The sequence below is a fragment of the Dunckerocampus dactyliophorus genome, chromosome 6 (assembly GCF_027744805.1).
Source record: "Dunckerocampus dactyliophorus isolate RoL2022-P2 chromosome 6, RoL_Ddac_1.1, whole genome shotgun sequence".
Taxonomy (NCBI): domain Eukaryota; kingdom Metazoa; phylum Chordata; class Actinopteri; order Syngnathiformes; family Syngnathidae; genus Dunckerocampus; species Dunckerocampus dactyliophorus.
The window spans coordinates 16,554,499-16,579,493 of record NC_072824.1 but is presented as its reverse complement, the minus strand read 5'-3'; the positions used below and the strand labels follow the sequence as shown (position 1 = coordinate 16,579,493).

The following is a 24,995-nucleotide window of genomic DNA, read 5'->3' as shown; positions in this document are numbered from 1 at the left end:
GTTTGTAAAGGGTGACGAAGAAATTTGACAATATTGGAGGGAAATATATTTTATTGACAAGTACATTATAGACTGTGAAGCGGATGTATGGCTCTGGGAATACAAAGCAATTTTGACAGTTTAATACAAAAATGCAGAGTCCCGTGCAGTTAAAATTCTTCATTCCCTTATTCACAGTGAACTCGTGTCATGTAGATATACAGCAAATACAGTATATTTTATACAGCAGTGATGACAAAAGGCGTGAAATTTAAAAAAAAAATTATAATTAACTTCTGGCCAGCATATGCTTATTTCCCCCCTTAGAACATTACATTAAGACACACTGAAAACTCATGTGATTCTTGTACATGTTCTACTCTACTTGTCCAATAAATTCCTCTTTTACAACCATGTGTGGCAAGAATAAGCAATACTGAAACATTATTGTGTAGCCTTTTTAATGAATGAAATAACATTTTTAATACACATTCAAATTTTGGTCAACAAGTAAAACTGTTACAGACAGAAAAGCAGTTAAGACTGAATGTTTAACAAAACCATCTCCAGAATGAAAAGGCATTTTGCTAACACACAGACATTAACAGATGGCATATTTAAAGACACTTTCCAGCTTTGTTCTCCTCTCCAGCTTTGCATTTACCTGTCCAGAATTTACTGCAGACCATATTAAGTTTGTTAATTTTCCCCATACACCATAATCCCAAAGTATTGTCATGTTCAGAATGGTCTCACAAAGTATATGTATGTGTCCCTTGATGTAAGATTCAAATTAACACTCAAACACCTCTTGCTTTGCTAAACAAACTCAGTTGAACAACTAAAAAAAAACCCACAAAAAAACAAATCGGGAGCAGAAATAAGATGCGTTGATCCTCTTTAGTGAGCTGCGTTACACTGATTGTATGCTTACTTTAAGTGCTTTGTCCATTTAATATAGCCCGATATGCTAAACTTGGTGAAGAAAAACATGAGGAAAAACACCCGTTTATCTCAATCACACCAATAGGTCCACTTCCCCTCATTTGAAGCTGTGACTTAATTATTTCTGAAAAAAATAATAACGGGTACTAAAGTTGGGAAACAAGAGGGGTGGCTCAACCCAAAAATATAATGAACATTCTTACAAAAAAAAAATAATCAAAAGAGTGAAGAATATAAAGAAGGGAACTGAAGGCCCAATTGGAGGGGGCTTGTTTCAGTCTTCTTTCACCAAAGCTGTGTGACGATGATCATGTACTCAGCGAAAGAGTACAGCAACTTAAAACTCCCAGCCTCCTCTGGACAATTTGATACGCGGAGGAATACCGGATCATCTCTCCTCCTTCTGAGTTTCCACTTCATAGTGTGGATTAGTTTTTAATCACGCCGCCGTCGCCTTCACTTACAAAACGTTTCCGCCCTCTGGTGGAAGAAAATAAGAAAAACATGTTGGTTTTTTGTTTGCAGGCACATTGTCACCGTCACTGCTCAATCCGTCCCAGAAACACAATCGGTTCTATGCATGTGCAGAACGCGTCTACATCCAGTCGGCCTATTTTTCGGCAGTCACTTTAGTCATCCGTAATGTATGCCATCTGTCTGTCTATTTTACGGCAGCAATTTAGCCCGCACCCCCACCCCCATACACCAAAAAAGGTTATTAAGATTTGCTAAATTACAACCTAATTGATCTTTTTTTCTTAGATCATATCCATGGTGCAAGTGGATAATTTATAAGCCCTCTTTTCCTGGTTCCATATTAATCAAATATAACTGGATTTTACGTGTTCTGTTCATTTAAGTTTGTTTTACTTAACCGGATATGACGCTTACAATTCATCATATGTAGTGCTATGTGCATTGCGTAACTTTTTACGTAGCTCTGTCTTGGTGGAGGTCATAAGACGTTAAGAAGCACTGTCGTAAAAATTTGCTAAAAAGGAGGAAGTGACGTAGGTCTCGCGCATGCGTAGAACTGATTGCGTTTCCGTATGCAATCGTCCCGGAAATGCAGTCAGTCCTACGCACGCACAAGACCTACGTCACTTCCTCCTTTAGCAAATTTTTACGACAGTGCTTCTGCGACGTCACGTGTTGTGGTAGTTATTTTTTAAATTTATGAACATAAATGATCAATAACTGTACTTCATATTAGGGATGTCCTCATCCACATTTTTTGGCTTCCGATTCAATTTTTTTAATACTCTTGCAGATCCGATTTGTTTGTTTGTTTTAATAATACTATTTAATAATAATACTATGCTCGTAAGTAATTTTCAGCAAATGTGGAATTACTACAGCTTCTGCTTGGACATAACATGGTTGCAGCTGTTCAACTCAGAAAAAACAGCCACATGCCACTGACTGACGCTGATTAATTAATTTTCTACATCAAAATACTATCAGGCAATGGTGCCCCGTGTGTGGTCCAGTGACCAATTGCAGGCTGCAGCTCTGTTTTCATGAGCAAATCGAGACATACCGGTAACCCATATACCCCCAAAATATATTGAATAGGGTTGTCACGAGATACTTCACAAGAAGAGACAATACACAAGATTGGATCTACAAGACGAGACAAGATTTTAACTTTACTTTAAGAAAATTACAATGAAAAAATATAAAAAATGTGGCAATATACTGCACTCTACTAATATAATTTCTACTACATTACACTGTTTTGCACTCTGTGTGTATGATACCGGCCCCCCCTCCACCCACCGAGACTGTCTGACTGACAAAAGGGATTGGGAAGACCTGGGTTCGATTGTCCGTTGGGCATTTCTGTGTGGAGTTTGCATGTTCTCCCCGTGCGTGTGTGGGTTTTCTCTGGGTACTCCGGTTTCCTCCCACATTCCAGGGAGAAGCAGTATAGAAAATGGATGGATGGATTATTGTCCTAGGCCTAGTGCCCACGAGACAGTTTTTTTCTCAACGAGAAATCTTGTCATGTTTTACACTCGCGAGCTCTTGTGACACACTTAATATTGAATATATTGGTATATATTGAACACAGGAAGAGAACACATTTATTAGTAAATGCTGTGATACAGAGAAGGGTAGGACTCAATAAGCTCTGCTTCATCCTACTCCTTTTCGGACATGTTGAATTGTGCAACTGCAAGCATAAGATGTACTCCAATGCAACCTTGTATGCATGTTAAAAAAAATTGGACAGTGGTTAGTGTCAATAATTTGTTCCAGAAGGTCCAACTCGAACCGAAACGGACGTTAACCGAACCAAATTTACCTATAAAAAAATAATGTCAATCCAATTCATCTGTTCCAGAAAGCCAAAAATGTTAACACAAAACACATTTTTATATTTTTACAATTATAGGTCTACCTGCATAAAACAATTCGAAATGCATATAAATACAGCAGCGAGATCAACCACTACCACCTTCCTGTTTTTAGTCACGTCAAGAATCACATCTTCAATGAAGGTACAAGTAACCTTAAATGTTAATTTTTCGCTTTCATTCGTGATTTATATGCATTTAGAATTGTTTTATGCATGTAAAACTATAATTGTAAAACTTTAAAAATATGTTCTGTGTTAAAATATTTGGAGTCAACCACTGATGACATCATAGATGGGCAGCTTAACTTGTTCCGGTTGCCATTTTGTTTAGCTAGCTATAGGATGCTAAAAGTAGTAACAAAAAAGGAGTACCAAAGGAGTAACAAACCTGGAGGGACAGGCATCTCTTAGCTGCTTGGTGATAACAGATTCCTGATAGCAGAGGTCCACAAACGTCTCCATGATGGAGTGAGCGTGTGGAACGTCAAGGTTTATTTCGGGGAGTTCATTGTAGACCCGCTGGAAGCCCTGTCGAGAAATAAAAAGTGTTAGTGTTATTCAGTGAGATGTGTTCAAGAATGTTTGTACATTCATACAAGAACATACTCACCCTGTTCATCTGGTCCACAGTGATAAGGCCCGTTTTCCAGAAGGACTGCAGCAGCTTTATCATCATATGGCTCGCAGTGTTTCCTTTGGACTCCAGCACCATTACTACAACCTAAAAACACAAATGTGTGAGATATGTGTTACATTTCAAGTGTTGCACTAACCTCTAACCACTAGTGTTGTTTCAAATAATTCATTAGTGATGATATTAATAAGGATGTCATTTAAGAGAGGCAGGTTCATGCTATTGAACTCAATATCTCTATTTTCATTGTATAGTGTACAACTAAATTGGTTGCAGTCCTCCGCAGTGCAATGATCAACAAAAGTAAAAAGCTATCAAATAAACTGCTGATCCAAATTTTTAAACAAGTACACTGTGCACTGTTAGTTCATAAGGAGGTTCTAAGTAGTGCTTCAAAATGCAAAACAAAGAAATGGGAGTGAGACAAAACCTTTTTTTGAGCAAGCAATTTATTGCAAATAACCATTACAATGAAATAGGCTGTTCATCAGCTGATCAAAAGTTTAAGACTACAGCCTTTAAAAGCCCAAATCTTGACAAAAATATGAATTCAATGTAATTTCAGGTATTCACACTGCCATGATCCCTTGCTGGCAGAGGCAAAAAAGCTTTTTCTCTTTCAACGCGGTTGGATTGTTGAGCTGCATAAGTAAAGCCTCTCGCACTGCGCCAGCTGCTGAGGTTGTACGCAGTATGCCAATCATTTCAAACTTCTTCAAAGATCCTTAAGGTTATGGAACAAAAAAGCAAAGTGGTAAAGCCAATAAAATGTCATCGGCCCTGAGCCGAAGAATCTGATTGGCTGTCCATCAAGGCACGGGATGAATCAAACAATGGAGCTTTAGATTGTGCAGGGGTGTCAAATGGCCACTGGCTGTGTGGAGATGTTGCAAGGGGCATCACTCATGACTGAAGGCCCCTGTCTGTGTGGTAATGACTAGGTTTTTCAGCAGGACAACGTTGCAGTTCACAATTCCAGCTTCTTCTAGAGGAATAACCTTACTCTTTCACCTCATTGATCTAAATCCCATTAGGAACTGGGGATGGATGGCAAGGGAAGTTTACAAAAATGGACATCAGTTCCAGAGAGTGGGTGCCCTCCGTGAAGCCATCTTCACCACCTGGAGCAACATTCCTATTAGCCTCCTGGAAACACTGGCATCAAGTATGCCCAAACCAATTTTTTAGGTGATTAACAAGAATGGCGCTGGTACTCATTACTGAGTCCTTTTTTGAAAATTGTATATATGTTTTAGGGGGGCTTCTGTTTCTTTAAATTTTATTTCTATTTTAGTGAGGTTTCTGTTTCTTTCTTAAAGTTTTGATCAGTCTATTTCATTTCAATGGTTGTTTGCAATAAATTGCTTACTCAAGTTTATTTTGTCTCACTCCCATTTCTTCTTTTAGACTTTTGAAGCTCCACTTATAACCTCTTTAAGATCCAAAAGTGCAAAATGTCAATTTTTACAATTTTTCAACTGGTCTTAAAATTGTGATGAGGAATGTATAATATCAATACAGTGGAACCTTGGTTAGCGTCATTAATTCATTCCAGAACGGCCAACTAAGCTGAATACATTTTTCCCATACGTTTAATCCATTCCAGAAAGCCAAAACACACGTTTTTATAGTCTTACATACAGAAAACCATTCAAAATGCATATAAATAAATATAAATGATGAATGAAAGGGCTAAATTAACATTTGAGACTTACTTCTACCTTAATTGAAGACGTGATTCTTAATGTGGCTGTCCCCATTGACACAATGTAGCAGAGACACATGATATGGACACCAACTTCCTGTTTTGTCATGAGTTATTTCTTGAATTCAATCTTGTTTCTCACCTCAATAACACAAAATAGGGTCAAAGAAAGTTGCAAGTGCCAGCAGGTAAGTAGCAAGTAGGTGAGAAACACTATTGATGGAAGTTGGTGTCGTGTAGTTGGACTCGCGCAGTGTATTAATAACACACCAAAGCGCGCACCATATTGTACGCTAACCAGTAAATGAATGCAAACAGAGGCAAGATTTTGCCAAAAATTTTAGTTCATCAAAAGTGAATAAAAAAAACACGCTAGGTTCCACTGTATAACCCGAATATAAGCTCACTCTGAATATAAGACAACCCTTCCTTTTCAAAAAGATTTTTGGCAAAACTGTTTTGAGACAAAATGTCAAATAATATGTTTTTAAAATCAGGTTTTCCACAACTAATTGTACTAAAAGGGATATCACATTTCTTAGCTGCTTGAGTTGCTTGACTTGTCCAACGTTTGGGGTATTTTTTTGGTTGTTTTCCAATAAAGACTATGAAGTGGTATTTCTAGTCAATTTTTGCAAAAACAAAAAATCTCACGCTGGGCCTTTGCATTGTACAGTAGACCCCTGCTATTCGGGGTGGTTACGTTCTAAGAACACCCACGAATATCAAATAAACACGAGTAATTGAGACGCCTAGAAAAATGTCTATTATTTTTGACACTCTAATAAAACCTGGACTATGCTGCTGCATTGAGGCGCCATCGTACGCTACGCCAGCTCGCTCCTCCCGCCTCTAACCGTCTTACTAGCTTGAAGTTGACATTCTCCTCCAATTTCAACATTAAATAAAATTGACTGTTGTATTTATTAGATAAGATTCTGCTCCAATAACCCTCCCCGTCTCTTTTCAATTACCATTGTTCGCTTGTGACGAAGGAAGCTAACCAACTCAATGCATAAAAGCACATGGCAGGTTAAAGCCCTACAGATGCTTCACAAGTTGTATTATAACACATTTTAAATTATAAAATGTATAGGTACTCGCCACTAATGAATGATACTGAAAGATGATTGAACAGATGGAATCAGAGACACGATCTAGCCTTTAGTCTGGTCGTCAGGCTAGCATTGCAACCACACTTCCTTATGCTTTAGCACAGCCTCCATCCTACTCTAAAGCCGCTGGCGGTGGTACATTGCTCCACAGGGTCGTCCTGACTAGCTGTCGGAGAAGGCCACACCGCTTGCCTGTTGTAATTCCAGTGATGACTTACGATCGTATATTAACTTGTATGTTGTACTGTATATTGTATTATTATGCTGTACAGTTAATGCTGTACTATCACATATTTATAGATTATGACTTAATATCCATCCATCCATCTTCTTCCGCTTAGCCGAGGTAATTTAATTAATAATTTAAATAACTTAATTACAGACAAGATGTGTTTTCTGCGGAAAAGAACGGCTCATTTTTTAGAATAAAAAATAAAATACCAAAAATATATATATATTTTTTTTACCAAAAATACACAAATCTGTGGGGACGCGAATGCTGAATCACAAATATGCGAGGATCCTTATAAACATTAGCTTTTGTGGAAGAGGGGGTGGGGGTATTTTTTGTTTGTTTTTAAGAAAGACTAAAAATATTATGTATAGTCACATTTTCCATTGCAAAAACAACACCTACTGGTGGGTCTTTGCACAACACTGTATACATTATGAAGTACGGTATTTCAGACTTACTTCAAATTAATATTCAGGTACATCCACTACCAAAGTGTTACATCACTGAGCAAGGACATTTTGATGCACGCTGCCACACTATGTTCCGAATTATTTTGGATGAATCAGAATAGACTTGTACATGTGCAAATGAGACGTTTGTCCCTGCCAAAAAGACACACTGTCCTTGGCAGAAAACTGAATCAAAGAAAGACATTTTTTCCATTTTTTTTTGTTCTGCACTATACTAGATGAACATACCAGACACTTGCTTAGGTACACCCAGAGGCAATTCAAGAGTCTGATGGGGCCCTAGGCCGCCAACTGGGTTGGGTCCCCATGCTGTTGCCTGTCTTGCATGGTGGCAAGCAGTGCCCCTGGGTACACCTGCACAATGTAATGATATCCAATACTACAGATGTTTCAATTCATTATGTCAGTTTTCATCGACACTGTCAGCAAGATATTAATTCAATAAAAATATGGTTGTCACTGTGGTTGTAGTTTGCAGTGGTGTGCAACTGCACTGCAGCATACCGTCAGCTGCTTCTAATATTTTGGTTCCCTCTACAGGACATGAGTGGCGTAAATCAATACATTCATTTATTCGGGGTGACCCACCACAAATAAATCTGGACCGCCACCAATAGATTTGGTGTTACCTGACTTGGTCACTATTTTTACCAAGTACTCAGACCCTTCTAGATTCAGTTCTTCTAAAAAGCAACTTGCGACAAATCTAGCGACCTTTTCTGGTCTTACTGGACACTTTTGGAGACTAACATAAAAGCATTTATCACTTTCAAAAGCACTCACAGGCAGCTCAGTCTTGCTTGTGACAAAAAAAAAAAAAAACCACAAAAAAACAAAAAGTGACAGAAGAAAGTTAATTTGTATTTCAAAACAGTTGTTTTGCTTGTCATGTTTGTGGTCACTCTGTGTCTAACACAGTGTCCATAAAAATTATGTGCACGTGTCATGGCCAATTATGCAAGGTAGACAATGACATCCGCCACGTATAGATTGCAGTCATGTGGGAAACATTATAAATATTAGAAAAGCCATTGCAGACTACAACAGCAATACTGTTAAATTGATACGTCTTTGACAGTGTCAGTATTGGTTGTCTTATTTTGTTAACATCCCAGGATAGAGTCGTGTGTTTGATACCTCATAGACCAGCTCATGGTGGAAGTGGGGGACCTCCAATTCTCTTAGGCAGCGCTCTGCTTCTGACACTTCTCCTGAGTTCAGGTATTCCTTCAGCAGAAGATTCATCTGGAACAAAAATTTTAAAAAATGTAAAAGTGCTGACATTTGAGGAAGTGCCCTGAACTTTGTGTAATGTCTGTAGGGGAATATGTAGCAATTTCCTTTGGAATTGTGCTACGAATGCTTCAAAAATAATGAAAGACCCACACAGTAGCACATTTCTCCTATTATCTGTAGGTTTGAGGTTAAATAACATTTTGAATAGATTGAGAGAATTGCATTTGGTCAACTGTAAAATTAAACTTGAAAAATCTGATTTGCCAAATAATTGTGCACGCAGTGTACTAGGCACACACACTGGAAAGTAGACTGATATTGAGAGTGAGGCCACAAGATAAAAATCAGTCCAGCAGGTTTCTAAAAGATGCAGACAGTCAGGCAGTGAAGAAAACCCAGACACAAAGACGCCAAAGAATTTACACAATGCTTAACGACTGAATGCAATTTGTCAAAGCGTGCTCTTTTCTCAAAACATCATGGTCTCTGCTGCATCACCTCCTCCTTTTATTTACTTCATGGGGCAACACCCAAAGTTAGCACTGGCAGGATTAAAAATTCCAGAAATTCCAGATTACGAAGCAAGAAATAAAAGACAGCCATGGTGTGCGTGTGTGTGCATGAACTGTGACTGTGCAAGTGCGTGTGCGTGTATGTGTGTGTGTGTGTGTGTATGCCTGTCTCAGGCCAACGTGCGCCCCCGCATTGAAAATGCACAAATCCCTGTGGGGAAGGTGCTGTGCAAAGGCCAGAACGCCTTCTGTTTGTCTTATATAATGTCAACACAAAACTGTGTCAGTCAGTACACACGCTGAAGTGTCACCCATGGAAGATTTTAGGGGTGTTTTCACACCTATGCAATGGAACCTGCCAAGTCAAACGCCCCAAAGTTGACAACGTGGTATCCCAGATTTTCTGAAAAGACGCTCTTCAAAATGAATGACATCATGTGAGACGTCAGCTAAACTTGCAAGACTGAGTATCTAAAGGAGTGGTTTTGACTCCTGTTTGTTGCAGTAAGTGGAGTGTGAGTGGAAATGAAATGATATATAAATAACACTGATATACAAATAACACTTTTGTTATCGGACTGATCATACCTCTTTGACAAGATGTTTGACAGGTTTGAGGCCGCCTCCCACTCCCCACACGTTGTCTAGACGCACCATCGCTCTCTTCATAGACAGCAGCACTGCAGCACGATCCAAAGCCACTCTGACCATCACCCAAAATAGGATTAGTGTGAAAGGGTGGCAATAGCAAATGCATGTTCTTTCTCTTTTACATGTGAAAAATAACACTAACACCGCACTGCATGCAAGAAGACAGCCGTTCCTCATATCGTCACTGTGAGTTACCATAAATGTTCTAATTATTGCCGTTTATCTACACTGCGAAGTCAATGGCACGTTAATTGGGAGCAGACTGTTTGAAAACAGATTATGTGTAAACATTTTTTTTTTAACTTTAAGAATGATTTAGAGTGCATGGGGAAAGTGGAAACAACACAGCAACAACAAAACCAATGTTGTAATAGCGGTAAGGCGCAAACTGCTCAGCCAGCATTAATACCACTGATGAGTTCATTGCAAACAACAGTACCGCAAGTTTAACACGCATGGGTTTCACACCAACAGCTGTTTAGCGAAACAAACATTTTACAGTGCATGCAGAGGTAGATAAAGTTGCTGGGTGCTGACCACCCATGATACTTCAAATGCAGCTGCTGCAATCTTGTGGAGTACAGAAACAGGAGGTTGCCTGCAGCCACAACTGGTAATGCCAATGTTTTTTGGCCCATCACTAAATAGAGACATGGACGGTTAGTTGTGTTTGTCAATCATCTACACAGCAACTATAGGAAACCTGGCGGTTAAGCAAATAGAGGCGTTATTTGAAGCGTTTCTGTTTATCCAAAAAAAAGAAGCAAACATATATTGTTTTTGTTTTGTTTTTTTGTTAAATTTATTTTTTAATTGTTATAAAACAAATTAGTCATTTTTAGGGGGTAACGGCACATTCTTATTCAGATATTTTGGTACTGAGGCGTTTACTGTGTCATGCGTTTACTGAATCATAAAGTACAAACGGTCACGAAAGGTGACACATTTGCCATGGGAGCAAAGATCCAGGCGTGCAGGTCACCTCCTTAGGTGTGAAAGCGTGCAGAACACATCCACAAGCGTGCACCCCGACCTTTGAAAACCTATAGTGCTAAAAAGACAAAACCTACAAAGAGACACTATCGGTAACACTTTCCCTTCCTGGTGAAATCCGTCCTCGTATGTAAACCAGGGGTGTTCAAAGTGCAACCCGGCGGCCAGTTGCGGACCACGGCTAGTTTTTTTAATAGACATTGTAGAAATAAAATGTAAAAATTGTGCAATACAGCAAAAACACATCATATAATGAGAAAAAGCTAAAATATTAATACTAGAACTAATAACAACAAAAAGCTTTGTCTTTAAATATATGAGTAACGTTTTTTTTTTTGCCTTTTTACAAACAAATAAAGTGTCCCCTCACCTCTACCCCTGCATTCAGTCTGCGACTCTCGGTGAAAACACTTTGGACGGCCCTGATGTACAACTTTACGCTGGAACTTTTAATGGTGCACTTCACTCAGTAAGGAACTTACATTTACTAATAATAAAGTAATCATTCACACTCTTCAAACTCTTGCTGTTGTACTTACCTGCACAGTTTCACTTTCCTAAAAAGAAACCTTCTCAATTATTATATATTTATTACTATTACTATTTATTTAAAAAAATTATTTAATGGGCAAGCAGTTCTATGGTTTGTATTTTGTAGCTTTACTGCACCAAAAATGAACCACCAACGTATCTTCCAAGCCATGAGGATGCCATACTATTGCATCCCTATTCATTATGCGTCTATAGTCCACTTGAGACATTAAAGCTGCGCTATTAACAGATTCAAAATGTGTATATACGGTAATTTATTCACAAAATTAATAAAATGTTCACCTGGCATGCTCACAGTCCACTTTGCCTTTGTAACAGTCCAGGAACGACATGGGAAGGACGTGATCCGCTATGGCTCTGGCTATAAACTGGCCCAACATCTGGTGGGGGGGGTTGATTACACAGAAAGTCAAGCAGCTTATCAACACTCGTTTGTCTACTGCACAGACCAATTCATACATACTAGCCCATAGCTACAAATGATGACAATAGAAAATTTCAGCAAAAATAATCATTTTACAAATAGACATTTAACACTTCCTCATCATATACTGCAAATATAGTCCTGGAAATGTAAACTGGTTCTTAAATTTTATGCTTGTGTTATTAAAAATGAGTTAAATCATTCCAAATCATTCCACACTAAAGTTATTTGAGCAATTTTTAGCTGCAGTTTGTGTCAAAAATAATTAGCGCCCCCGTGTGGCTCAAAAGTCAGCTACAGGCACTGTAACGCTCAGCAGAAGTAGAAATTAACATCTTTAAGCAATCAAGCTTCCTGCAAAATTGTGCCACTGGCTAAAACAATATTGCTGCGTGTACCTGAGGAGCCTCAGGTGTGTCCAGTATGAGGTCGGGGAGCTCTTTGAGCATCTTGTCAAAAGCTCGGGCCATGTCGTTTTGGGACAGCAGCTTAACAGACAAGTCTGACAGTAGACGGGAGGTCAGCTCTCTGTGGCTAGCTTTGCCTTCCAAGGACAAAGAAACTGCCACGGAGGAGAACTCGTACTTATGGGGTCCCAGATTGAGCTCCTTCAGTAGCAGCTGATGGGACAAAGAACATACATCAATGTTCTACACTTGGATACTGCATTAGGTACACCTGCAATATCTAATGATCTCTATCTAAGAAACCGGGACTTAAACAGAAAAGCAAGTAACAATATGTAGCAGAATAACATATGCCATAACATATTTTATAGGCCCCGAGCATCGTATCAGCTAAATTTTATTTTCACTGCCTTAAATTACTATGTAACAGCAATTAATTTGATTACTATATTGCTAGATTGATTATTACTCCCATCACTGATAGTGACTAATCTCATCTCATATCGTGCACTTGCTAGCATGTTCATGACCAAACTACTTCAGATGCTCACCAACCTGGACCTCTTTTGTGTCTCCATGTTCAAAGTATTCCTGGACGATTGGGTTGACCATTTTTTCCAGTTCCTTCTCATCTACCTCTGGAACAACTGTTGCATAAACTGTATCTCCCTTTAAATGATAAAAAGACACAATTTTTATACATACAATTTTAAGAGACGTAAAGAAGCTATGCAAAACTAAATTTAGCATAGCAAAAGAAAACAAAATCAGTATTAAGATTTATAAATTCAGGAGTTTTTTGTAAAACAAAAAAGGATGAAGGCAGAAAAAAAACAGGGGCAAACCGGGTCCCAAATGGTTAATCAAGGATCATCAAGGAATTATCTCTGGACACAGTGGATTATTGTTACAGATTTAATTTCTGTAGTTTGTACTTCAGTGGTATAATACAGTCTTCTGTCATGTAAACATATACAAAGTAGTCTTAGGAACAAACCAAAAAGGACGAAGAATATGTTGACAATTATGCCAAAATTTGATGAATTATCAAGTCATAATTATACAAGAAAAAATATAATTCTGAATACTGTAAATATGTAAAATTACACAACTTTATTCATGTCACTTTGCAAACTTTTCAATACTCCTTTGAAAAACACTTGTGCTAATAATTGCCAAATAAATACAAATTATTTTGAGGAGCTGATAAAAGTTGTGTTTTAAGTAATATTTATAAAATTAATTATATTATTTGCAATAGTGATGTCCATTTGACAAAATATTCGCTCCGTCAAATGAATGATCAATTTAATGATCAATTAATTCAGCGCCTCTGCTGGTTGCAGCCAAGTAGTTCACTCCATTTTGCCTCAACCTCTTCAAGATGCAATTAATCAACAATCAATTCCAAACAACCCTTGGAATTCTTAATCAACTGATTGATACAGTATGCTCGTTCTTAATGTGCTTGCACTGACAAGCCCGAAATAAAAATACAGAAATAACTGGGTACAGGTAGTCCTTGGGTTACTAACGAGTTCTGTTCCTGCGACTGTGATGTAAGTTGAATTTTTAGTGCAAGTCGAAAATTATACCTAAATTAACAGTCACTCACACTGTACACAGAACCATGAAGAACATACAGTAATAACAATATTATACAAGACAGGGTTTCCCCGAAGATTTTTTGAAGCTGTGGTGGTGAGCTGCATTGGAGGCAGACTGCTGCCACTGTGTCGTGTCGCTGTTGCGTCGCTGTGGCAGTAGATTTTTTTATATTTAAATTTACTTGTCGGTAACAATGTTAGAGTAGTTTTCACAGGCTTGAACAACAAATGCATTAATTAACTTTAAATACCTTTCTCTCTGCCTTTTTTTTTTATTTCCTTATCTGTCAAGTGCTAACAGGGCATACAGGTGATCCCGGTGAACGTTTTTCCAAATAAAGCATAGTGAGACATTTTTATGTACATAATCAAAATGATCTACCTCTTACTATAAAACAGATAGCATACGTATATGAAATCTAACTGGTAAACTTTGCAACTACTATGCTGAATACTAATGATTAGTATTTCACATTCACAGTTTCAAAGTTTACAGGCCATCAAAATAGTTGATATCATTCAATATGTCAATCAAGATAATTACACAAAATTCCCCATTAGTTGTGTACATAAACTGAGTAGTACGCCAGTGAAAATAGCTATGTAGCGCTCATTATACAGACATTTAATGTATTACGTCCAGTTAGTATTTGCTATGAAACATTGCAGATACTGTGTACGAGAAATTAAAAAGATTATGCAAAAGACAATACAGCCGAAGTCAAGGCAACATATTAAAAAGCTTTCAGCAATGGGCACATTTTCCATTTCATCGTGAAATAGTAGTTTGACAAACGAACTTGTAGAAAAGACATTTCTATGGTGGAGTTTGTGACACTCTAAGTGCAGCCATGAAACAATTGACTTTATTTCTACACAACTAGCCACTACAAGTGAAAGGACAGCTTTTGTTATAGATATATGGTAGGCATTTTACCTTTCAGTTAGTTTATCTGTGCCGTGTGCGGCTCCGGACATCTGTTCTCCACTTTTTTTGCCGTGAGGCACAACAGCAAATCAGGAAGGGGCTTAATGTCAACTGACAAATGTCATAACACCTACAAAGTGACTGTTGGTGACAACACGACCAACACGACTTTCGCGATCACCGTAATAGGCACCCCTGATATAACGTACAGTATATTTATGTATTTATATAACGTACATTCATACACTGAATTACTTAACATTGGAGGGAGAGACAGGCTTATTGGAAAGAGGAAGACTCAATAACAAGACTCCTACAATGCTTAGTTATTACTATCCATTTCATAGTAAGAGATTTATCCATTATGATCCTTGATGACGGTCACTGCATTTGAGCAGCTTTGACCTGGCATGCAGCAAACGTTGATTTCTCCCATTCTCCACTGAGCATTTTACAAAGTCTAATTTCACTTCACTTTTCACTTTCCTTTTGGAGGTTACAGTAAAAAAAAGTTAACTAAAAAGAACAAAAGTAATGTTGCCCTTGCTCAGTGTAGTGAGCATGACGTTGTATTACTCCGCTTACATGTTCTTCCACGACGGGCACGTCACTAGTCGTTTGGAACCGAGAAATGTAACACGAGAACCGCCTGTACAGTATTCCACCAAATTCAGGGTTTATCTATACAATTGGGAATGTTCCCAAGGACAGGCTGACCTTGTGTCAGGTAACCCCCCCTTCCCTTCCTATGTGTTTATTTTTCAGTGTGCTCTACTTCCCTACCAACAACGTTCCAACATTCAAGGCCAGAATCACAGTGTTGCCAAACTGTTATCAACTTTTTTTTTTCTTTTTGCCGGCATAGGTTCCTTTCCCACTGCAGTCTTTCACCATCACACTGCGCCCTTTGCTTGATAATGATGTTAAAGATTGAAAGTTCTGTGGCTTGACATGGGATTGGACCATCTGGACTAAATAATCAAAGGCTTGCACATTCAAATATATATAGTGGTGTGAAAAAGTGTTTGCCCCCTTCCTGATTTCTTTTTTTTTTTTTTGTTTTGCATATTTTTCACACTTAAATGTTTCAAATCATCAAACAATTTAAATATTAGTCAATGGCAACGGAACTGAACACAAAATGCAGTTTTAAATGAGACTTTTTATTGTTAAGGGAGAAAAAAACCCAAACAGACATGGTCTTGTGTGAAAAAATGATTGCCACCTAAACCTATTACTGGTTGGACCACCCTTAGCAGCAACAACTGCAATCAAGTGTGTGCGATTACTTGCAACGTGTCTCTTACAGCGCTCTGTAGGAATTGGCCCACTCATCTTTGCAGAATTGTTATAATTCAGCCATATTGGAAGGTTTTCCAGCATGAACCGCCTTTTTAAGGTCATGCCACAGCATCTCAATAGGATTCAGGTCAGGACTTTGACGAGGCCACTCCAAAGTCTTCATTTTGTTTTTCTTCAGCCATTCAGGTGAACTCGCTGGTGTGTTTTGTCATTGTCCTGCTGCAGAACCCAAGTTCGTTTGAGCTTGAGGTCATCAACAGATGGCCGGACATTCTCATTCAGGATTTTTGGGTAGACAGCAGAATTCATGGTTCCATTTATCGCCGCAAGTCTACCAGGTCCTGAAGCAGCAATCACACTAGCACCACCATATTTTACTGTTGGTATGAAATGCAGCATTACTTTTACGCCAGATGTAATGGGGGACACACCTTCCAAAAAGCTAAACTTTTGTCTCATCAGTCCACAGAGTATTTTCCCAAACGTCTTAGGGATCATCAAGACGTTTTCTGGCAAAATTGAGACAAGCCTAAATGTTGTTTTTGTTCAGCAGTGGTTTTCATCTTGGAACTCCATGCCATGCCATGCAGGACGGTTTTGCCCAGTGTCTTTCTTATGGTGGAGTCATGAACACTGACCTTAACTGAGGCAAGTGAGGCCTGCAGTTCTTTGGATGTTATTGTGGGGTCTTTTGTGACCTGTTGGTTAAGTCGTTGCTGCGCTCTTGGGGTAGTTTTGATTGACCAGCCACTCCTCAGAAGGTTCAGCACCGTTCCATGTTTTCACCATTTGTGGATAATGGCTCTCACTTACCCCCTTTCCATTGTAGTGAACTTTAGTGTTGGTGCTGGATTAAGTTGAAGGCCGCGGTGGAACAATATTGCCTGCGAACTGACTCAACAATAGTTTAATCAGTGAAATCAGGAAGGGGAACATTTTTTCCACACCACTGTGTATATACACACACACTGTACATACGTACACTATATCGGGGCATCATTACACTTAAGGGGGCTGAAAATGGAGGACAATATGGAGAAGGATCCCCCCTTTGCAGCTATAACATTTGCATTTCTCAGAGGAGACTTTCTACAATATTTTACAGTGTGCATATGAACATTATTAGTAAGGCGGCCATAGGTCACTGAGACCTCGAAGAGGGCCTGCAGAGCTTCTTCCTCCTTGCATGCCCTTTACCTTGCTTTGCGCACAAGGCTACAGTCATGCTGGAACAGAAAAGGGCTTTTCCCAAACTGTTCCCATAAAGTCATACGCATAGAATTCTCCAAAAAGGTCTTCTTCAGATGAAGGACTAAGCTTTAGGAGGAACTAAGACACCAAGTCCAACCCCTGATTGATTTCCTAATAGCTTAAAAGACATGTGCCAATACTGGTTGTACGTGAATATTTCACAACTGACCTGAGCGGATTCATCATAGTTTGGGTCTTGTGCATCAGGTTCCTCAACCTCATAAACCATCCCAGCAGCCCCCCAAACTCCTTTACCACCTGCACCACCTGAAATGACAGCAAAAAACATAGTCATGGAATATATTGGAACTTTACAGGGATAAACTGGAAACTCAGCAGAATCGCCGTGTATTAGTGCCCTGAATGTAATAAATGTAACCTAAATGCATAAATACATGGTTGCAGTACAATCATCACATTTATTACACACTAAGTTGGTTGTTTAGCCTGCACTGTCAATCCCTCAGTCGACTTACACAATCAAATGCTGTAACAAGTGAATTTCCCTGCTGTGGGATAAATAAAGTACAATACAATACAATACAATACAATACAAATCAAATCAACTAATACAAATCTAATCATTTTCAAATTCCTGCACACTACAAAAAGTGTATTGTGGCCCCTTTATATTATGTAAAATTAATACTTGAATACAGCATTAAAAAAACAATATTTTATGACAATTTTGCAGCAAAACTTCTCATGGTTTTCACCCCTTTACCTTGATTCACCATCGTTATTGTGTCACAGAAATGACTTTCTTTCGTTCAAAATTCTGATTGGCTAAAACGGAGTTATGAGCTGCATCACCACCTGCTTCTTTGGCATGCACTGTATAGCCTAGTAATGTAATGAATCATGTCACAAAAACAAAGAAACATAGCAGTAAAAGCTGTCAACTTGAAGAATGTACCTTTTTTCGGCAGACCTCTGCCTTTGCCTGTCCTGGATTTGCGGTCATTGGTGCAGACTTTGCCTTTTGGACTGTGGGGGTCGCCTGCTGTAGGGTCCCCCGACTCTGAGAGGGACTCGCTGGTAGAGTTTCGGGACGAGGACTTGCGCAGGCGTCGTTTGGCTTTGGCTTTGAGACGTGCCTCGTGAAGGGCTTTCTCCTGGGGGGTCCAGTTACCGTTCACTTCTGCCTCGTTCAGTATGTCGTCGTCATCATCTCCGTAGGGATGTGCCACTTCTTCCTTTGTGTTGTCCTGAGAGAGCATGCCTGTGAGCGGACAGAAGGCTGTTAACAAGCCTGTTGACAGAGAGGGGTAGAAGCATGGGGGTTGTGCTGCGAGACGTTAAACTGCCACACTTCAGTTAAACCATGTAGTGTAAAGATTGTGCTGATAGTCTGCTCATTTGACATGTGTGTCAACAGAGTGATACCATCCAAACCAATGCAACAAAATAACTGCACCACTTTCTTTATCATTTGTATTATGGCTGCTCTATTTTTCATTTTCTTTTTTTTTTTTTTCCTCACTCTCAGCTTTTCCCTGTCAGATAAAACCACCAAATGCAGCCTTTGCTTTGGGTGTACTGTCCACATGAATAAATAAATGCCTCACCTCAAATTGACACATCATTTTTGGTGGTAATGCCTTAAATACTTAAGGCTGTAATTACCTTCGCCATGTGTCACTGTAGACACCTTAACACAACACACACTGCCTGCACAGCAAACATGGCATCTGTAAATCTGAAGTTTCTTAAAATTGTAAAAGAATAGAGTAGAACAGAGAATAGAATAGCGTTGAAAGAGAAACAGCTGCTGTATGCAACATGGAGAATTTTGAAGCAAAGGCTACTGAACATGTAAACACTGACCCCCAAAAAATGAGGAAACAAAAAATAATCTGATGTCCATTGTGGGGAGTGTAGTACAGTAGAGCAGTCTATCTGTGCAGCGTGGAAGAAAGTTAGCACAGGCACAATGGTGTATCCAAGGACTGTCAAGCAAAGTGGGACAGGTCAGCACTTGCAAGAAACAACATAAACATGCAAAAACTTGGATATTTCCAAAATTGATATGCAGTTACATAAAATTGTATGTAGTTATTTACAAATTAATTTTTCTAATGTGTATTTTTTTATCATTGCTCCTAAAAGTTTCGGCCCCACCCAGGGACCAGTATCGGGACGCGGTCTAGTGGCTGGGGACCCCTGAAAGGATTAACTGCAGTGATGGCAAACAGGCCAAGTGTTGAACTTACCGGGGCACGAGAAAGCGTTTAGCTGTTCAACACAATTAATTAAAATATCAATTGCATCTACAAATTAATGTTATAATCAAATAACCATCTTAAAATAAAAATGTAACAGCGGCTGACTAAAATGAAAATCACCAGAAAAACTTGCTTACTTACTACATTGCAGTGTTGTTACAGTTTTATGATGGTGATCGACACTGTAACAGATAGATTCACCTTTTATAATTTGCTATTCAAATTGTTTTGAAATCGGGACAACATGTAAGTCAGCCAGCGTAAAAGGAGCCGACTTTGCTTGAACATGGCACTAAATCGTCTTGCACATACTCTACATGTGACACTCAGCGGCTGCAGTGTTTACTTAATTTATTAAACGCTGTTGGAGTTCTAGGAATGTGTGTACACGTGTGAGAGGCAACAACAGGCGGAAGTGGCGTGTTCCTGCAGGAGTGGGAGGAGGCATGGAGCACATGGTGAAGAAATGCTGATGCCTGTTTTTCTAATATTGCTCCTGCCTGTCCTTGCGCAATTTGCTCATGGCAGCTGACCTGACTACATAAGGCTTGGTTGGGATAGCTGGGCACATGACTGGCTCGGAAGCAGGTGGGGTGGGGTAATGAATACTTACAATCATTATGCAGAGACCTAAATGATAGTGTGAGCTCTTTTGGAGATAAAGATTACAGGTCATGTTGCTATGGAGTAGGAAGAAGTCCAAACCACAACTAAATCAATGCTCAGGCCTTCTAGGAAAACAGAACAAATTTGTATTGTATAAATCACAGCAAAAAAAAAGCACATTTAACTCTTTACAGCCACACCCGATGCCTTCAGAGTGCATAAACAACTGTCCGTGTGTCACCGCCTTCCGCTACGGTTGTTCCTCCCCTCCCATATGTAGGTCACACAGCAGTAAATTAGGAACCCATCAACGGCCCTGTGCCAAAACATGCGGTGGACCAATCACAGTAAAATAGAAAACTGAGAAGGAAGAAAAGTTTTGCCAAAACAGGACATGCACAACCAGTGTTGAAAAGTGAAGGCAAACTGAATGTTGTTTTTTTTACTTTCTTATAAGATGGGACAACATTAATTAACAGTGTAGGAACAGTGAAGTCTGCCTTTAACACTCGGTCTACCAGAATTCTGCAACTACTAGAATGACCATAGCAGTCATTTTGACTCTTTGTATATAATTTGGATTATCATTAAAAAGATCTAAAAATAAATTGGTGGAATAGGTAAAAAACACATCAGGACACTAAATGAAAACTATAGTGATTGAGTGTTAACATAACTTCTCTGCAATGACACATGCAAACTCGAACTGCAACCATTTTCTCTGAAGCAAGGCTAAAGCCTCCATAGCTGTCACCTTCTTTCTACTTGTCATTTTTGTCTCTCTTGGGTTTAGAGTGACACTACAGCTAGGTTTTAGCAAACAGCCAATAGAGCAGGAGGAAGGGCGGGAAAAATGTAGCAAATAGTGAAATATAACACCCCCTGTAAAAATCAGGCAGTCAATTTGACTGCTATGGTCATTCGAGGTAGTAATACTCAGAACTCTTTTGTGTTTTGAAATTTTAATGATAAAACAATGTTAGAATAAAATATACACACATTTAGGAAAAGTCAGGGTCCTATGGGTACATAGGTTTTTTTTAACCAAGTTATGACATTGCAAATTTTGAAAACAGTCAAAATGACTGCCTTGGGAGTTCGAGTGTTAAAGCATTTAGAGTTACACGGCTCCACTTTCACATGCAACATTACATACCACTCCACAATATATTGCCTGTTAAATGTACCAACCACAAGCTCTACTTTAGTTTGGAATCATACGCTCCATTAAGCAAATTGCACAATTTATATGCAAAACCTGAAATCTGTAGTCCACTCCTGGCTGGAAGACACAAAAAAGTAGTTCCAACTGAGTGCAATCAAACTTTTTATGCGGAAAGCTAACCAAATAATGTCTGGATAAGACAGTAGTCAATATTATAAAGAATGTGTGTTCTCTGCGACCATAAGCTTAAATAAACGGTAGTCAATGTCTATGTGAAGTCGTGGCAACACACCTGTGTCAACTGTGGCTTCTCAAACATCCTTTATAATCACCCATTACTTCATGCACTTCATTCAAATGGACACTGTTAATGTAAGAGGTATGAGTGAATAATATATGCATGTTCACATACAGGGGTACAGGTCCTAATATCCATCCATCTTCTATGCCGCTTGTCCTCAATAGGGTCGCGGTGGTATGCTGGAGCCTATCCCAGCTGACTTTGTGCAAGAGGCGGGGTACACCGTGGCCGCCAACCACATATAGACAAACAACCATTCACACTCACATTCATACCGATGGGCAATTTAGAGTCCAAGTAACCCAACACATATTTTGGGAATGTGGGAATGAGTGAGCACCCGGAGAAAACCCATGCTCGCACATGTAAATTCCACACAGAGATGCCCAAACGAAGATTAAAACCAAGATCTTCCCGATCTCCTGACTGTGTGGCCAACATACTAACCACTAGGTCATCATGCTGCCCGGTCCCAACATGCACTAAGCAATTTATTTTTTTTCTCCAAATGTAACGCAGAATGACTGTATTTGCTCATTTAAGGTACTCAACTTCAGAGAGTGGCATTTAATAGTGAGGTAGGCTTTTCTGTATATTGGCATTTTATAATAATATTTAAACAAATCAATATTTTAACATGTTTCCACAAACTGATGATTAATTACATATAATAATATATATTATGGCATACATCATGCTTAGAATTTCAAGTGAAAACAACGAATAAAAGCACATGCACATGAAAATTGTGTTTTAGTATTGTTAGGAGGAAAACAGCAACAACGACCTACAATATAAAGACAACTTGCACGGCCTATGCTAGAATCATCCTCCATTCTCGCACCATTTTTAATTAACAGTTAATGTTTGCTGATTTTAAACAGACGTGTTTGGGATTTGCACAATCAATTTACACAAGCAACAAAAATTTGACACTAACTGAAGGCTAAGGCAAATCTTAGTGGAATTGAAAATGGTCCTTTAAAATAGTAAATTTATGATTTACTAGTATCAAAAGCTAATTTGACAAAGGCTTGTGCGTGTGCATTAACTTGGGCTGCACTTCGTTACGAAAAAAAGGCTTATTTACATGCACCAGCCATTATACCACACAATAAAATGCATGTAGTAGTGTGTCACATGTGCCATGAGTCACCCTTAGTGATATCCAACCATTCCGTTTATAGGTCAATGTATGCATATAAATACATGTGTTGTCTTTGATTAACCACAACCAGCTGGTCATGGTGCTAATAATACATTTCTGCATCTTATGTAACATTTAAACACACAGAGATTATATAAACCCATCCTATTGGCTCATATACAAGACTACAATAATGACGTCATTGTAAGGCTGTGAGGAACGTGTGCCTCCTCATGTGATGTAAAATGATGTAAAGTTACACAACTTGCATTAAAAACGAACCACCTTGTTGACAGTAGCGCGCTGTTTTGGTTTAGACTAGCGGCGCCATGCGTGGGAGGACATGTATATCAGGGCGGAAGTGAGCGCTCTGCTTTTGTCCAATCAGGGGCAATGAGGGTTTAAATACAATAAATACCCAAACAAGCTTGATTTATCGATTTGATATGTGTGCAAAAACATGACTGTTGTTTTTAGCGTTAAATGAGCAATACTTAGCACGTGTGTGCGTGAGGAAAAGTGGGGGGGAACTCTGTGAAGCACATGGTACAGCATGCTAACCCTGCAGCCCATCCCATGTGTGGACAATAGGGGACGACCATAACGTGCCAGCAGGCCCCGGGGAGAGGAGGATGGAGGTCGAACCCCGTCATCCAGCACTCAGTAGCCACCATTGACTTACCGTCTTCCTGCTGAGCCGAAGACAAAGCGCCCACTTCGGTCGCCATGACGAAACTCGCTCGAGAACTCGCTCCCCTTTCTTGTTTCTTCTTCCACGGAGGTGCAGAAACAATCCACTCGAAAACAGCAACTCAAACGCGGAAAGGATAAACTAGCTTAGATGGAATGAGATGGGGGGTGGTTGCTGTTTCTTTTTTCCAGCGGTGTACGTCTAAGCTAAATAGCAAAAAGAAGGATTAATATGAATAATGCTAAACAGCAGAAATGATAATTAACGTCTGTGGCGCTAGCAAAGGCTCTTCAAGAGAAGAGTAAACAACAGGCAGGCCAGGTTGGCAGAGAAGCAGGTGAACCCTCACGCCGAGCGCGTTTGATGAGGAAAACAGCCTGCAAGATAAACAAAGTCTCTTTTTAACTTTGAGAGCAGCCAGCAGTCATGTGGGCGCAACGCGAAAGAGGAGTGGCCAGCAGAGGGGGTGGGGGCTGGGCCTTTTTGACCAATCACAGAACAACAAACGCTTCAGCCACAACAGTCCACTATCATTTATACAGCCTGTTTTCTTACCATCATTGTACAGAAAAAAGCTTGTTTCACAAATACAAACACATGCCAATCTATGGAATAACCTCACGATTCAAAGTGCCTTCATGTAAAGCAACTGCACGCGGTAAACTGTTATGCACATTTGAAGTGTTGTTGTCAAACAGATATTCACCAACAGATGGCGGTGTAAACAGATTTTGGTTGTGTTAGTGTTCAACTCCATTGTGGAATTCTTGTCTTTTTGCACTGGTTGCAAACTGATGTTTAACATACAGTACACACCCAAAGTTATTGGGCTTTCGGGTGAAATTTCTGGATGAACTTAAAATGCAATTTAACCTGAAACTGACCTCTAAACTTTTGAATGCACATATGTAACTGTTCAATGTTTCGGCACTTTTTGCACAACTTGCTGTTCTTTAACAAGAATCTGATCGGCAAAATTGACAAGGGGTTAATTTTGTTTTTATTTTTATGCCTTTCTGTGATTCTTCCAGTCTCGCCATATCTCTGTTGCAACCTGCTGTGACACTTTAAGGTCATTGGCCACTTCCCTCTGAGAACATCCTGTTTGAAGACTGTTGATCGATTGTTAAGTGTTGTCTTGGCCTTGTGATATTAAAATGTGAACAGCATGAAGAAGAGGACTGTTTAAATACTAATTCCAATTGAACCAGAACATTTGTTCATCAATTCATGGTTCACACACCTTTGTAATTTTGGCTGTTCAGCTCCCTGTTAGAGAACAGCAAGTTGTGCAAAATGTACTGAAACACTGAACAGTTGGAAACGTGCATTCAGAAGTTTAGAAAAGGTCCAACCGAGTTCACCTGTAAAGGTTATAATGCATTTTAGGTTAATCTTGAAATTTTCCCTTGAAAGCCGTATATCCCTAACTTTTTGAGAGTTGGGTAGAAGGAAGATCAAAAACAAGCTGAAATGTGAGAATATTTCTTCCTGTCTCTGCGTAGACTTTCTGTTCCGCACACTAGTGTGCAAATTTGACAATGATTTATTG

General features: G+C 39.2%; 1 protein-coding gene across 1 annotated transcript; it reads right to left on the bottom strand.

The window, feature by feature from the left end:
• Window positions 1–33: 33 nt before the first annotated feature.
• Window positions 34–23,872, bottom strand: pdcd4a (programmed cell death 4a). Its single transcript, XM_054779629.1, has 11 exons — window positions 23,435–23,872; window positions 18,225–18,530; window positions 17,478–17,575; window positions 12,776–12,889; window positions 12,212–12,433; window positions 11,672–11,769; window positions 9,782–9,896; window positions 8,583–8,690; window positions 3,897–4,007; window positions 3,675–3,814; window positions 34–1,404 (listed from the first exon to the last, which is right to left on the bottom strand). The coding sequence occupies exons 1-11, from the start codon at window positions 23,478–23,480 to the stop codon at window positions 1,353–1,355; spliced, it is 1,410 nt and encodes a 469-aa protein (XP_054635604.1). The 5' UTR covers window positions 23,481–23,872; the 3' UTR covers window positions 34–1,352.
• Window positions 23,873–24,995: the final 1,123 nt, after the last annotated feature.